This window comes from Capricornis sumatraensis, chromosome 22, assembly GCF_032405125.1.
Source record: "Capricornis sumatraensis isolate serow.1 chromosome 22, serow.2, whole genome shotgun sequence".
NCBI classification, from domain to species: domain Eukaryota; kingdom Metazoa; phylum Chordata; class Mammalia; order Artiodactyla; family Bovidae; genus Capricornis; species Capricornis sumatraensis.
The window spans coordinates 36696397-36713032 of record NC_091090.1 but is presented as its reverse complement, the minus strand read 5'-3'; the positions used below and the strand labels follow the sequence as shown (position 1 = coordinate 36713032).

General features: G+C 40.9%; 2 protein-coding genes and 1 non-coding gene across 6 annotated transcripts in view; 1 reads left to right on the top strand and 2 right to left on the bottom strand.

The window, feature by feature from the left end:
* MRS2 (magnesium transporter MRS2) overlaps positions 1-15536 on the top strand; it is a 35387-nt gene extending 19851 nt beyond the window's left edge. For 2 of the 3 annotated variants that reach the window (XM_068994068.1, XM_068994066.1), the window contains 4 exons: positions 2839-2991; positions 3237-3354; positions 11386-11499; positions 12029-15536. In XM_068994068.1, coding sequence (XP_068850169.1) covers positions 2839-2991; positions 3237-3354; positions 11386-11499; positions 12029-12139 — 496 coding nt within the window. In that variant the 3' untranslated portion in view covers positions 12140-15536. The remainder of the gene's footprint in view (positions 1-2838; positions 2992-3236; positions 3355-11385; positions 11500-12028) is intronic. The other variant, XM_068994067.1, reaches the window with a different exon arrangement.
* On the bottom strand, positions 5715-5819 carry LOC138069850 (U6 spliceosomal RNA). Its single transcript, XR_011144118.1, has one exon. It is a non-coding gene; the product is annotated as a U6 spliceosomal RNA (small nuclear RNA).
* GPLD1 (glycosylphosphatidylinositol specific phospholipase D1) overlaps positions 14226-16636 on the bottom strand; it is a 54283-nt gene continuing 51872 nt past the window's right edge. For both annotated transcript variants that reach the window (XM_068994064.1, XM_068994065.1), the window contains exon 26: positions 14226-14856. The gene's annotated coding sequence lies outside the window, so the exon portion shown is untranslated. The remainder of the gene's footprint in view (positions 14857-16636) is intronic.

The following is a 16636-nucleotide window of genomic DNA, read 5'->3' as shown; positions in this document are numbered from 1 at the left end:
CATATAGGCTCAAACACATTCTAAAAAATAAGAATCAACATTTTCGTACTCTCCTTCCCCACGTTTTATGATTTAGATGTCCTTTTTTATATCACATCTTGTTTATCCTTTTACTGTTCCTTGTGTTTATCTTCCTTTTGTAAATAGGTTTTTCTCCTATTTGACCTCTGTACTGGCTCACTTAAGTGATTTACTTTCCAACTGTGAGGTCCTCTTTACTGTATCTTTCTTTTCTATTTAGAGAAGACCTTTCAATATTTCTTTAAAATAGGTTTCGTATTGCTGTATTCTTTATTTTTTGCTAATCTGAGAAATTCTTTATTTCCCCATCGTTCATGATATTCTTGCTGGGTAGAGGACTTCATGTTGCAGATTTTTCCCTTTTTAAACTTTGAACATAGTTTGCCACTCCCTTTTGGCTTGCATCATTTCTGTAGAGCAGTCAACTGATAGCCTTATGGCAGTTCCCTTGTAATTAACTCTGTTTTTCTCTTGCTGCCTTTAGAATGCTTTCTGACTTCTGCTGTTTTTATGTCTTGGTGTGGATTTGTTTCTTGTTTGGGACCCTCTGTGCTTTCTGTACCTGGTCCTTCTTTAGGTTTGGATAGTTTCCAGCTACAATTTCATCAAATACATATTTCATCCCCTTTTCTCTTCTTCTGGAATCACGTTTATGTGTAGATTGGCACACTTCATTCTGTTATCCCATTGGTCTCTTACATTGCTTTTTTTTTTCTCCCAGTCTGGCTTTCTGTCTGCTGCTTTGATTGGGGTAATTTTCATGATGAAACCTGAGCCTCAGCACCCAGGCTCCACCTGTCCCATGAAGGAACATCTGAGGCTGGGGAGTGCCAGGCACCCATACCAACCAACTATGCAGATCTTTCCACTTTGCCCTCCACAAACTTGTTGCTGCGCTCTCTTCCAAGGCTCCCCAGCTGCCTCTCCCCATCCCAGCTGATCTCGCCACCAGTGAGGTGCCTTCCCCAGGGATGAAAACCTTTTCTTTTTCACCATTCCCTCCCAGGAGCAGTCCCATCTCAGTTCCCTTCTCTTTATCTTTTCCCCTTTTTCTTTTGTCCTACCCAGTTATGTGAAGGTTTTCTTACCATTTTGGAAGTCTGAGATCTGCAGTGTTCAGTAGATGTTCAGTGAGAATTGTCCCAAGTGGATGTATTTTGATGTATTTGTGGGGGAACGTGAGAGCCACATACCCCTCCTCTGCTGTCTTGAGCTGTTTTGACTGTATTTACATTTTTCAGAACCAGTTTTCTTCCTGTATGGAAGTGATACTATACATTTCCCTTGGAAAGGAAATGCTCATTATGCTCATTTTTACTTTTTGGTTGTGTTTTACCTGATAGTGATTTGGACTTTGCACTCATTTGTCAGCATTCACATGTCTGGATTTTCCTGTAAATGGTAGTTTGTGTATTTGCATGAGAGTCCCTGAGTTCAGGGATGTGGAATACAGTAAAGCCTGTGTAGGGATAAACTCGTGTCCTTAACTTACCTGTGCCATGATTAGGATCAGTTAGCAAAGCCACTCAGACTGGTCTCAATCACAATAATAGAAAAAGCAGAGGCTAATTTTTTTTTGTGATACCTGAATTACTGTTGTTCACTCACCAAGTTGTGTTTGACTCTATTGTGACGCCATGAACTGCAGCATGCCAGGCTTCCCTGTCCTTCACTATCTCCCTGAGTTTGCTCAAACCCATGTCCATTGAGTTGGTGATGCCATCCAACCATCCCATCCTCTGTCACCCCTTCTCCTTTTGCCCTCAATCTTTTCCAGCATCAAGGTCTTCCCCAGTGAATCAGGTCTTTGTATCAGGTGGCGAGGATTGGAGCTTCAGCTTCAGCATCAGTCCTTCCAATGAATATTCAGGGTTGATTTCCTTTACAATTGGTTTGATCTCCTTGCAGTCCAAGGGACTCTCAAGAGTCTTCTCCAACACCACATTTCAAAAGCGTCAGTTCTTCAGCACTCCGCCTTCTTTATGGTCCAACTCTCACATCCACACATGACTACTGGAGAAACTATAGCTTTTACTGTTCAGAGTTTTGTCAGTAAAGTGATGTTTCTACTTTTTAATACATTGTCCAGGTTTGTCATAGCTTTTCCTCCAGGGAAACGTCTTTTAATTTCAGACTGCATTCACCATCCACAGTGGTGGGCTGCCATCTACGGGATCACACAGAGTCGGACACGACTGAAGTAACTTAGCAGCAACTAGCAAGGACATGCCCTCCATCTGTTCCACATAGCCTGGCGCCCTGGTTGTCCCACTGCTGGTCCTCTTGAGTGTGTAAACCTTCACTGGCTGCTGGGTGTTGGTCAGCATACCGCCTGGAAGTGAAGTGAAGTCACTCAGTCGTGTCCGACTCTTTGCCACCCCGTGGACTGTAGCCCACCAAGCTCTTCAATCCATGGGATTCTCCAGGCAAGAATACTGGAGTGGGTTGCCATTTCCTTCTCCAGGGGATCTTCCCAACCCAGGGATCAAACCCAGGTCTCCCACATTGCAGGCAGATGCTTTAACCTCTGAGCCACCAGGGAAGCCCCTGGGGACCTGCGCAAAGGCCCTGCTGGAGATGCTGGGAAGGGGGTCCAGGGAAGCCTGGAGCTGCTCGATGTTGGAGGACACCCAGGAGCAGAGGGCTCCCTGGCCTCTCTGCTGCCACTGGCCACCCTGGGGCCAATCCTCCACCCAGGAGCCACAAGGAGCAGAGGATAACTGAATATTGTATACTAATTCAGGAAGCTTTGTGGTACTAAATGTATAACACATGTATCGAGGGCATGTTAGTTATGTGAACTCTTTTTAATTAAAGTGAAAAGAGCAGCGCGGGGATTGACCATGCGGAGGAGATGGAGTTGCTGTTGGAAAACTACTACCGATTAGCTGAGGATCTTTCCAACGCAGCTCGGGAACTCAGGGCACTGATCGATGATTCACAGAGTATCATATTCATCAATCTGGACAGGTAATACGGTGTCATAGAAAACTATCCATATTTTTTTAATAAAGTAATTATTGCACAGTAATAAAGTGTTTAAGGCTAGCTTTGTTTTTCCATTTTGGAAAGAATTATCCCATCATTATCATTTGTAACTACTACATGGGAGTGTCTTTTTAAGGTGTCTGTTTAGCCCATGTGACCTTTAATAGTGAATTTGCGGTGCTCGGTTGGTGGGCCCTTCTGATCTAAGCGGTTGTTCTCCTCCCCAGCCACCGTAATGTGATGATGAGGCTGAACCTACAGTTGACCATGGGAACCTTCTCCCTTTCCCTCTTTGGGCTAATGGGAGTTGCTTTCGGAATGAATTTGGAATCTTCCCTTGAGGAGGTGAGAGTGTATTATTTCAATCATCTAGGGATGGGTTTTAATGTTTTGAAGATCATTTCTTTTTCATGGATTTCATTTTGTTTTCATTGTTTACTTCACTCAGTCAGTTCTCAGCTGTGGCACTCGAAATCTTCATTTTTGTCATGCTGGATCTTCCGTTGTAGTGCAGGGACTCTCTAGTTGTGACTTGGGGGCTCCAGAGCGCATCAGCTCAGTGACAGAGACACAGAGGCTTAGCTGCTCCAAGTCATGTGGGATCTTAGTTCCTGGACCAGGGATTGAACCCACGTCCCCTGCATTGCACAGTGCATTCTTTACCCCTGGACTACTTTAATGGATTTTAAAAAGAAAAGTTCTAACCTGTATAGTTGCTTGTTGGAATAAAATGTGTACTATAAATCATTTGAAATTCAAACAATATTGTTAGACCCTGTAATGTAGAATGGCCTAGGTTTGAACAGACCAGAGCCTGTGCTGGGATTCAGGAAACTGTCACATAGGGCAGGTTGGGACTACCTTATGTTTCCCATAACAGATAAGTACACACGGGAGAGATTTGACAACAGTATTACACTGTGAGGCAGTGTTAATGAGGGTTTTTTTTTTTTTTAACTTATGTGTCAGGCAATGTGCCATGCAGTTGCATGCTTTGATTCAGTCATCAAAAGTCTGAAAATGAATGTATTTTCCCTGGTTTTTTTAATAGGTAGAAAAACAGGCTCAGAAAATATAATTTGCCCAAGAGCACAGGGCTAGGAAACAACAAAACTAGGATTTAGACTCCAAGACTTGCATCTTTCACTTTGCTCCATATTTAACACTGACTGGCAGAGTTTTCATGTCCTTGTAGCCTTGTACTTTGAGAAGATGTCCTATTGTGAGATTTTTTTTTTAATTTATATTTTTAATTGAAGGATAATAGCTTTATAGAATTTTGTTGTTTTCTGTCAAACCTCAACATGAATCAGCCATGAGTATACATATATTCCCTCCCTTTTGAACCTCCCTCCCCATCCCAGCCCTCTAGTTTGATACAGGATCCCTGTTTGAGTTTCCTGAGAGATACAGCTAATTCCCATTGGCTATCTATTTTACATATGGTAATGTAAGTTTCCATGTCACTCTCTCCATACATCTCACCCTCTTCTCCCTTCTCCCCATGTCCATCAGTCTATTCTTTATGTCTGTTTCTCTGTTGTTCCCCTGTAAATAAATTCTTCAGTAATATTTGTCTGGATTCCATACATATGCTTTAGAATATGGTATTAATCTTTCTGACTTACTTCACTCCATATAGTAAGTTCTAGATTCATCCACCTCATCAGAACTGACTCAAATGCATTCCTTTTTATGGCTGAGTAATATTCCATTGTGTATATGTACTATAGCTTCTTTAACCATTTATCTGTCAGTGGACATCTAGGTTTCTTTCATGTTCTAGCTATTGTAAATAGTGCTGCAGTGAACATTGGGGTACATGTGTCTTGTTCAATTTTGGTTTCCTCAGGGTATATGCCTAGGAGGGGGATTACTGGGTAATATGGTGGTTTTATTCCTAGATTTTTAAGGAATCTCCGTACCGTCTTCCATAGTGGCTGTATCAGTTTACATTCCCCCCCAACAGTGCAAGAGCGTTCCCTTTTCTCCACACCTTCTCCAGCATTTATTGTTTGTAGACTTTTTGATGATGGCCATTCTGACCAGTGTGAGGTGATATCTCGTTGTAGTTTTGATTTGCATTTCTCTAACAATGAGCAATGTTGAGCATCTTTTCATGTGTTTGTTAGCCATATGTATGTCATCTGGAGAAATGTCTGTTTAGATCTTTTTCCCACTTTTTTATTGGTTTGTTTTTCTGATATTGAGTTGTATGAGTTGCTTGTATATTTTGGAAATTAATCCTTTGTCAGTTGTTTCATTTGCTATTATTTTCTCCCATTCTGAGGGTTGTCTTTTCACCTTGCTTATAGCTTCCTTTGCTGTGCAAAAGCTTTTAAGTTTTATCAGGTCCCACTTGTTTACTTTTGTTTTTATTTCCGTTACTCTAGGAGGTGGGTCACAGAGGATCTTGCTTTGATTTATGTCATAGAATGTTCTGCCTATGTTTTCCTCTAAGAGTTTTATAGTTTCTGGTCTTACATTTAGGTCTTTACTCCATTTTGAGTTTATCTGTGTGTATGGTGTTAAGAAGTGTTCTGATTTCATTCTTTTCCATGTAGCTGTCCAGTTTTCCCAGCACCATTTATTAAAGAGGCTGTCTTTGCCCCACTGTATATTCTTGCCTCCTCTGTCAGAAATAAGGTACCCATAGGTGCATGGGTTTATTTCTGGGCTTTCATTGGTCTATATTTCTGTTTTAGAAAAATATGGAATGCTTCACGAAGTTGCATGTTATCCTTGCACAGGGGCCATGCTAATCTTCTCTATTGTTCCAATTTTAGTATATGTGGTGCTAACGTGAGCACCTACGGTGAAATTTCTTTAGAAATGAATTTGCATTTGCATTCAGCAGGCACACTCTGGTGCTGAATTCTGTGTCCTGATTAACAGGTGTGTTCTCTATGTCTGTTTTAAAGCGGTCCCTTTTAAAAAGTGGTCTTTAAAAGAAGCAGTTCTAATGGTCACTCTTCTGTGTAAAACTATTCGGGTGCGGCAGGCGTGGTATTGATTGTCCTTAAGATAGAAACTCCCTGGCCTGTAAGGCTTTCCTGGCCTGCTGTGCCCACATCCCCATCGTGTCTGCAGCCATCTTGTCCTCACTGTCCGTTGATTCATCAGTATTTTCACACTGCTTCCACACATCTCTTCTTACCTCCCACCTTTTTTTGCCTGGTCTGGTCTGTAGTTGCTAAGTCATGTTCGACTTTTTTTGCAACCCCATGGATTGTAGCCTGCCAGGCTCTTCTATCCATGGAATTTTGCAGACAAGAATACTGGTGTGGATTGCCATTTCCTTCTCCAGGGGATCTTCCTGACCCAGGGATTGAACTTGCATCTTCCTGTTGGCAGGAGGATTCTTTACCACGGAGCCACCAGGGAATCCCCCCCTTTTTCTTTTTTTTTTTGCCTAGTTAATGTCTGTTTCTCTCCCAGATTTCAACTGTTGTGTTATTTCCAAGAAGACTCTTCACTGACTGCACCCCAACCCACCTGAGTAAAATTACTCTTCTAGTTATTTATGCCAAAATAATCCTACACTTCCCTTTGCGATGATCCTCAGACTTGGAATTGCTTGTCTGCAAAAGATCATAGGTGGCTCAACTGGTAAAGAATCTGCCTGCAGTGCACGAGACCTGGGTTTGATCCCTGGGTTGGGAAGATCCCCTGGAGAAGGGAACGGCTACCAGCTTCAGTATTCTGGCCTGGAGAATTCCATGGACTCTACTGAACAACTTTCACTCACACACACCTGAAAAAGATCATAAGCTCCCTGCAGCAGTGTTCGTCACCTCCTTATAAGATGTGAAAGGAAAGTAAATGCAGTACATTGATTCATTCATCTTACAGATACGATGTTTGGTGCCTGTTACACACTAAACACTGCTTTTAGCATCGGGGGTATAGCAGTGAATCCCTGCCCTTATGGAGTCTGTTTCAGTGGGGGAGAGAGAAGAAACAGATCCGTGGTAGGTTAGGTGATAAGTACCATAAAGAAAATTTTCTAAAGGAAATCAGTCCTGAATATTCATTGGAAGGACTGATGCTTTGGCCAATACTTTGGCCATCTGATGCAAAGAACTGACTCTCTGGAAAAGACCCTGATGCTAGAAAAGAGTGAAGGCAGGAGGAGAAGGGGACAACAGGATGAGATGGTTGGATGACATCACCGACTCAATGGACATGAGTTTGAGCAATCTCCAGGAGTTGGTGATGGACAGGGAGGCCTGGCGTGCTACAGTCCATGCGGCCGCAAAGAGTCAAACATGACTGAGTGACTGAACTGAAGCATAAAGAAAATTAAAGCTAGGTAGAGGGAGAGAGGCTGTTAGCAGGAGGAGAGACAGAGGGCATTGTAGAGATAGCGTGGTTTTGAAGGTGACCCTAGAGCAGAGCCTGAATGAAAGGAGAACGTGGAATGACCTGGGAGAAAGGGTGACCTAAGCAGAGGAAACCACACATGTGAAGACTGAGGCAAGGGTGCACCGAGCTTGTTGAAGGAGCAGCAGGAAGGCCAGAGTGGTCCGAGGAGGGGTGTCAATTGGAAGGAAAATGGTAGTGAGAGGTCAGAAGGACAGAAGAGGGAGAGCATGTTGATTTGGAGCTTGGTAAGGGTTCAGGCTTATTCTAAGCGTGATGGGAATCTCTTAGAGGCTTTTAATCCCAAATCTAATAAAAAGTCCGTAGTTACCAAACTATCTTGTGCGACATAAACCAGCCCTGGACATCCTCAGAAGGTCCTTCCGAAGACCTTTGCCAGTTTCCCAGCTCGTGACTGTGTAACTCTGTACAAGTTCCTGTCCTTCTCCCAAGTCATTTCGTTTATGTACACACTCTTTCTGCAAGCTAACTCCATCTTATACTCACTCTAATATTTGTTTATAAATGCCTGTTGTTGTTGTTAATTTTTTAAAAGAATTTTTACAAATTCCTTTCTGATAGTTTCTTTTTTAAGATAATATCAAACTATTGCAAGCGTAGTAAAAGAATTCCCATACAGCCTTTACGCAGATTCTTCAAACAGCAACATTTTATCGTATTTATCATTCTGTCAGTATATATATACTTTTTCCTAAATCATTTGAGAATAAACAACAAATATGAAACTCCCGATGTCTAGACATTTCAGTATATATTTTCTAAAAACACTGACATTCTCTTACATAACCACAGCTCACTTGTGAAAATCAGAAAAAAGCGTTGAAACAACACTGTTTTTCTGATCAGGTTTCACCACTTAGCACAGTAGAGCCCTTTACCTCATAGAAAATCTTAAATCGTGTGTTGCGTGTATTAATAGTTATTGTGTCTCCTTAGGTTCCTTTAATCTAGGCCAGTTTTCCAAACTTTGTCTTCATGGCCTTGATGCTTACAAAGAATGTACGTCAGTTGTTTGGCTCTTGGTTACTCTTCATTACTAGATTCTGATTGTGACACATTTTTGTCAGTGTTCTTCACATTGAATCCCATCAGGAGACCCTTGATGTCAGTTTTTCTCATTACTGGTGATACTAACTCTGATCATTTGGTTAAGGTGGTGTCTGCTAATTTTCTGTCCTGTGAAGTTACTTTCTCTGTGGAATTAAGTATCTTCTAAGAACCCTGCCATTCATCAAATTTGCACCCTCTAGTTTGTTTGTTTTTTTTAAATTAAATATAGTTGATTGTGTTAATTTCTGCTGTACAGCAAAGTGATTCAGTTATCCATATAATACATTTTTTAATATTCTTTTCCATTGTGGTTTGTAATAGGATACTGAATGCAGTTTTCTGTGCTGTACAGTAGAACCTTGTTATCCATTCTGTATATAATAGTTTAAATCTGCTAACCTGAAACTGCCAATCCCTCTCTCCCCCAAATCCCCTGGCAACCACAAGCCTGTTCTCTGTGTTTTGTAGACAGGCTCATTTGTGTCGTAGTTCAGATTCCACATGTCAGTGACATCATGTCTTTTTCTTTCTGACTTCGTGTGGTAATCTCTGGGCCCATCTGTGTTGCTGCAGGTGGCATTATTTCACTCTTTTTGTGGTTGAGTAGTACTCCACTGTATGTAGGCGCCACGTCTTTGTCCAGTCACGGGTCCATGGACACTCGGCTTGTTTTCGTGTCTTGTGCCTGTCATGAGTAGCGCTGCAGTGAACACTGGGGTGCATGTGTCTTTCTGAATTATGGTTTTCTCTGGATATATGCCACGGGGTGGGATTTCTGCATCATATGGCAGTTCTGCTTTTAGTTTTTTAAGGAACTGCCCTCCTGATTTCCATAGAGGCTGCACCAGCTTACACTCCTCCAGCAGTGAAGGAGGGTTCCCTTTTCTCCTCACCCTTTCCCACATATGCTAATTGTACAGTTTTTAATGTGGCCATTCTGGCCAGTGCAGGATGGCACCTAGTTGTAGCTTTGTGCATCTCTTTAATATTTGCACCCTCTAGTTTTAGTATCTGCTGTTGATCCAAAAACTGCTTCATGCCTGAATCAGATACTACAGGGATGATTACCACATGGTCACTGCTAATCCCATCATTCTTCCTGCTTTTGTTCTTTGTCAGAGCCTTCCTTCTTTCCCAATTATTTATTCATTTGTGTCAGTATGGACTCATGGGATCTTATTTAATCAGTGAGTTACAATCTGTCACACTGCCCTTATTATTTATCTTGATATTCGAATTGTTCCTTTCATACCATCTTCTAAGTACTTTTGACATGTCCCCATCAGTTTAGGGCTTTTTTAGTAGCCTTTGGCATACTAGGATGCTGTAGGTGTCTTATTTCTAAGGAGTAGATAGGCTAGACGGTAGAGATGAAGAGCTCAAAACATAGGTACTTAAGCGTGCCATAATACTATAGGGAATACCCAAAGCAATGGGGTGGGGGGACACTGAAAATCCAACTTTCAGACACATTCCCCTCCCTTAATTTCCTAGAGGTCTCACACTGCTCTGTGTATGTTTTAATGACACATGGAATTTTTAAATTACTTACCTCTCAAGTTCATCATATTTTAGCCATCCCAGACTTCATTTATAGGGCATTACAGAACCAGTCTACAGGAAAGAACAGTAATCTGGGTATGCTAAATCTTATTGGAACATAATTTTTACTTAATAAATTAGGGTCTTTTTTAGAATAACTGGAAATGTATTCATCCAGGCAGTTAACTGACATTAGCACTTGTCTTCTTGATAAATGATGTCTAACATCTAACTTCATGTTAAAAGGAAGCAGATTTCTGCATCATATATGGCTTGAATTTCCATCAGTGGTTATTGGTTGTTTATGCAATGGCTATCTTGAAGGAAACTGGGCTCCCAATCATTGAAGACCATTGTTGATAATAAATAATGGCATTTCTATAGCTGAGGCTCCTAACATGTGGGAGATTAAATTCTATGATTCTGTATATTTACACATGAACTTGAAAGCACAGCACTGCAAAAGATACAATTTTGAAAATGACATGGGAATTCCTTGGCAGTCCAGTGGTTAGGACTCTGAGCTTCCACTGCCCGGGACCCAGTTCAAGATCTGGGCAGAGAAACTAAAATCCTACAGGCCATGTTGCATGGCCACAAAGAAAGAAAATGAGAGGGAAAATGTTTACTATAACTTTGAGGTTTCCAAACTTTCTTGGTTCATGATGCTTTTAGTGTTTGGGGCTTCCCTAGTGGCTCAGTGGTAAAAAATCCGCCTGCCAATGTAGGAGACGCAGGTTTGATCCGTGGGTTGGAAGATCCCCTGGAGAAGGAAATGGCAACCCACTCCAGTATTGTTGCTTGGGAAATCCTATGGACAGAGGAGCCTGGTGGGCTACAGTCCATGGGGTTGCAAGAGAGTTGGACGTGACTGAACAGCAACAACTGTTGTTTCACAGCATCCAAGACCAAAAGTTTCTTTTATTATATTAGAGTTTCTGTCGTGTTACCTAAGAGTTTCTGTTATGAAAAACAGTTTAAGAGTAGCAGTTGTCATCGTGTTGCACAGATGATACTTGTGTTTTCCTTGAAAATTTAAAACACTCTGAGGTGCTGTAAGGCCAGGATACTTCACAGTTCAGCAAGGATGGCCATAAGCAGAATGTCCTATATATTAAAATCTGTGTGAATGTAAACAAAGACTGGAAGGAAACACAGAGTAAAAGCAGTTACATTGGTTCATTGATGATCATAAAATACTCTTAAATCATGTTTTCCTTCCAGTTTATGTTTTGACTCGGCCTCTGAGTGCTGTTAGGGCACTTGTTCTTAGTTCCTATTGGAAAGAGCAGCACAGAGTTTGAAAATTCCTTTTAAACTCTTGCGCAATGACAAGTTTGGGAAATTTTATCACGAAGGAACCTAGCCTTTGTGGTTGAAATTGACTGTATTCTCTTCTAGGACCATAGAGTGTTCTGGCTGATCACAGGAATCATGTTTATGGGAAGCGGCCTCATCTGGAGGCGCTTGCTGTCATTCCTCGGACGACAGCTGGAAGCACCCCTACCTCCTCTGGTATGAAGGGTCAGACTCAGTGCAGTACCGCAGAGGGGCTGCAGTCCCCAGCCTGAAGTCCTGCGGCCTGGGCTTAAGTTGTCACAGGCTTTGAGACACTGAGCAGGTTTTTTAATTCCTTTAAGCCTCGCCCAGCTTTCCCATTTAAGTCAGTGCCACCTGCTTCATGTAGTTAAAAGGAGAATTAGATGTTATGTGGAAAGCAGTGGCAGAGTAAGTAAGTTAGTTTATTTTGGTGGAATGCTGTGACAGGCATTGTACATTTAGACAGCTGTTAGTAATTTTGGTGCAGGTTTTGTCATAACCAAAGTTGAAATGTAGACAACACTTACCATGTTAGGAAAAGATACAGTTTATCTCTTTTTCATAGCTTTCTACTTGTAGTTTATACCCCTGGAGCAAGTACTCAGGACATTGATACATGGCTGGCAGTCCTTCCCTCATTTAGTGGTTAATGTATTGTTTTTCTGGTGGTTTTTCTTTTAAACCCACACAACTAAAATTATGAATTTTTTCTGCTTTTATTTAGATGGCCTCTTTACCTAAGAAGACACTGCAGGCCGACAGAAGGCTAGAAATGAAACACAGCTTCAGGCCGGATGGACTTGGATCAAGCAGGGGTATCCTAACAAATCGTTAGGAATAACCTGATGGAAACTGAACAGTTTTTTTTTATGGTAGTCACAGGGAAATTCTAGTATCTTTTTATTATTTTATGGAGTCAGAGACTTGAAAGTCACTGACACTTATATTATGTCTGAGGATAAACTATTATGGCAGTCATAGTACTAGAACTTAATTGTATTTTCGTGCTTGCTTTGTAAAAGGCCAAAATTCTGTTTCCTACAAACTTAAAAGGCTGTTTTTATAGATGTAAGACATGGAGAGATTAACTTAATCCAGGATTAGATTGTGGTATTGATTTTATTTAATTTATACATGTTAACAAAACTGCAACCTCATGCCAAATGAAGCTGGGAAACTTGCCAAACCCATAGTTGTGAGATTAGGTAACCACAGTTCTTCCTGTAAGGAATCATGTTCTTGTGAATTTCCTGACTCTCAGGTGACTAAAAAGCTAGCATAATATACATTAACCTTAAACTTTAAACCAGTCTCTGACATAACTGTGTTCTCTTATGTTTGTGCCCCACCCCCGCCTTTCCTTCTCCTACTTTCTGGCTGCATGCAGGCTTTCAGGTCCCTGACCAGGGGAACCAGCTCCCGTGGGAACATAGCTCCCATGCCCCCTGCAGTGGAAGTGTGGCATTTCAAGCCCTTCACTGCCAAGGAAGTCCCTGCCCGTTTTTATATAAGGAATACAAAAAGGAAATGAGACGTCAATATTAGCTTTGTATAGGTTCCAATTATTCAGAATTTTACTTCCTCAACCTATGAAACTATCTTTCTTTGCTTGACTGTAATGAAAGCTTTTGGAAATAGTTGAAAGTAGTTCTATTCTGTTACTGTTTTATAGCTGTTTGACCATTCCTTGGTTTTTAGGACAGACATGTCACACCAAAAAGGAAAATGTGTAGCAAGATTAACTAGGCTGCACATTTTTCATCTGTTTGGCTACACCCGAGAGGCTGACTGGTGGGCTTCCTAAAACAAGAGGGTAAATTTTTAAATTGTGTTACTTTATTTTCACAGAGTTGAGTTTAAAACAAATGGCTAATATTTCTAGGTCTCAAGCACCTATGCTACCTGATATCTTCTATGTTTTTTATATTTTCTGGAGGTTAAAAAGTTATACAGTAGAACATTACAGTTATATTTATCTCCAAAAGTAACAGACAATTCTAGAGTCTAAAGGAGCTCTTGCACTACAAAATTAGTAAATAGAGTCCATTTACCAGGTGGGTAAAAATGAATTAAAATGCTTTTTCCAGTTGCTGATTTGAATGAGAACAAATGAAGTTTCCCAGTTCCATGTGTGGTTATGAAAGGACATTAGAAGAGCATGAAACATGCTGGGCTTGTCTTGGAGCATGCCTTATGGTGTGTCTGTGGAATGTGAATACCATCATACATCTGTTTGATTTCTAAGATAAAGTATCTTTGACAATATTTATATTTCACAGGGCACTCTTCTTTGGTATACCTCAGAGCACTATGTTGTTTTTGATCTTCAGGTTATCACTGTAAAATAGGTAATATTAATAAATATTACTTAACTGTGATGAAAACTTGGAAGTCCAAGAGGCAAAATGTCATTTTGTTTAAGGTCAGGTACGGGATAGAATTTTGGTCTTTTGTTTCTGATGTTACTTAGCTAAGTAACATCATTTGAGGGCTTGGCTAAAATAATTTTGAGTCAGTGTCTCATCAGTAAAAGGGGAAATAAATGCAACTACCTCACAAGGATGATACAGGGAGGGTACTAAAGGTTTATAAAGTTCTGAACATGGTTCAGTCAAGTTACTTTCTAGATGTCGGCTGCCTCTGCTTTGGCGATAGCTCTTTAACGTAAGAAGCAGCCTGCTATCTATCAAATAATAAAACAGCCTATGCCAAAAAGAAAAAAGTTCCAGTTTTAAATATTGAATTTAAATAAAGAGTATATAAATTATTTGTAAATAAGGTGAAAGAATACCAAATATTCAGTTATGAGAAGGCAGGCAATCGTATCCTCTTTAACGTGTACAGGGAATGATATTCTTAACCTGTTGTCACTGTAAGACCTCTAAGAAAGTGTAGCAAAAATAGGTGTCATTTTAAGATACTATTAATACTTGCTTTACTCTTGATAGACTGATAACCACTAAATAATCATTAAAAAGCCATATATTTCGGTGAGTTAATCCATGATTTGTACACAGCTTTATGTTTTGGAAAATTAACATTAAATATTAAACTCACTTTAAATTCAGGATTTACTGTCATTTCTTTAGTAATAGTTACATAGTTGGAGCATGGAGTAGGGAATTCAGAGACTTGATTCAAATCTCCCTAGGTCTGTGATACAAAGGCATAAATCAGTTCCAGTCTTGAAGCCTGTAAGACAGCCTTTGCATATACAGGTAATAGACAAAAATTGCAAATATGTAAATGTGTTCTGATATCATAAAGGTAATTTTGAATTGTTGCATAAGTTCAGATTTGTGTTCCTGAGAAATTTAAACCCTATAAAGTATTAAGTATGTCAGAATCAATCCAAATGCGTCACTTGATGCTTTTGAACTGTGGTGTTGGAGAAGACTCTTGAGAGTCCCTCGGACTGCAAGGAGATCCAACCAGTCCATCCTTAAGGAGATCAATCTTGGATGTTCGTTGGAAGGACTGATGCTGAAGCTGAAACTCCAATACTTCGGCCACCTGATGCAAAGAGCTGACTCATTTGAAAAGATCCTGATGCTGGGAGAGATTGAGGACAGGAGGAGAAGGGGACAACAGAGGACGAGATGGTTGGATGGCATCACTGACTCAATGGACATGAGTTTGAGTAAACTCCAGGAGTTGGTGATGGACAGGGAGGCCTGGTGTGCTGCAGTCCATGGGGTCACAATGAGTCAGACATGACTGAGCAACTGAAGTGAAGTCAGAACCAGTGCTTAGAATTAGAGTAAATTTAGTGTAGAATGGAAACTTAATCCACCTGTTAAGATAATACATTAGTCTGTTGGATACTAGATTTTTCTGTATGCCAGGTTTTTACATATTTTCCATATATGCAGTAGGATACAATTTATATAACTTCTTGATACGGGTTAGCATGGTTAAATATCCTATATGAAGATCTGCTTCTAACTTAGTAAATTTTAACCGTCTCCTCTTGCTGGTTGCTGTTATGTTTAGGCATTAAGAAAAATAAAACTCCTCAGGTAAAGAATAATCATGTTTAAACACTGGCCCAATCATTTAGTAAAGCATAACACTTTGTTTAGCAGCAGCCCGATAAAGGTAGGCATCCTTCTAAAAGAGGAGACACAGTACGAGAGCATGCCTTTACTGAACATCAGTTTGGTCTTCACTCAGAATAAGGGCATATGAGTAAGGCATTTCTGGTCCCCCAAAGATAAACTTTAATAAAAACAATTCTTCAAATAGGTTGAGCAGCCAAGAGTTGTTAACCGAAAAGCAAATGGTGTTTGTGTGTGCTTTGTGCTGTGCCATAGGGAACCATGCAACTAGTATACCTCTTTCAGAAAGATGAGACGTCGCGGGAGTGAGCCAGAGGTCCTGTCTAGGTATGAGTCTGGTTATGCTGCTGTTCTCTTATATACACACTCACTATATCCTCACAGTTGTAATTCTGCTGGTTTTTCCTTTGATTTTGGATTCAACTTTACTCTTCAGCCAAAACCCTGTGTCCTTTGGCCAGTCTCTTTACTGCCCCCAAGAGAAGCTAAGAGAAGGGCTCTGGTCATTTTAATTTTTTCCTGGTTTTAGTATCATTTCATTAGTGTCCGAAGAAAAGAGGTTCTACCCTGATAGAGAATCAGCTAGTTACAGTTTACGGATAACAGTGCCCGCAGATTTTTAGTGAAGCTGAAATCCTGTGGTCCATTCCTTTCCCTTAAACATGCCACCCTCCAGGCCTGGCAGATGAGGCCTGCTCCACTGAGACCAGCCCAGGAAGTAGGGAGGCCAAGCCTGCCTCACTCCTCTTGGTCCTGCACAGTCACCTTCAGCTCAAGACAGAGCTCTCTCCTTCCTGTTCTGGTTCTGTTAGTGAGGCTTGTGGCAGCCTCCCGCTGCCTGAAGCTTCCTGAGATGACTTCAGATAGCAGGATCATTAGGGGCATCGGCTGTTAGCACAATCATTTCTCCAAAAGCATCTGAGGGCACAGTCAGGTGGCATTTTACTTCTTATATATGTCCTTCACTATATGAAACACTGAAAATACAATAGTCCTCATAAGAAAGGACCATATCATTTACCACATGATTTTGGAGTTGTGAGGTTATGCCTCACCCCCCATACTTTTCTCCTGGTTCTCTTTCTCCTCATGCTTTTTTTCCTGTGTGCTGTGCTTTCTGTTTCACTCTGGAATGAGTCACCAGTTTTAAGAGGATATTTTTAGCAAAAATTGTGCTACAGAGCTTTTCCTAAGATAACTAGAGACAGGCCTTTCAAGGCATCAGAAAGACACAGGTGCTCAAGTGGAAGAGCAAACAGGTTGTGCAGCAGGTC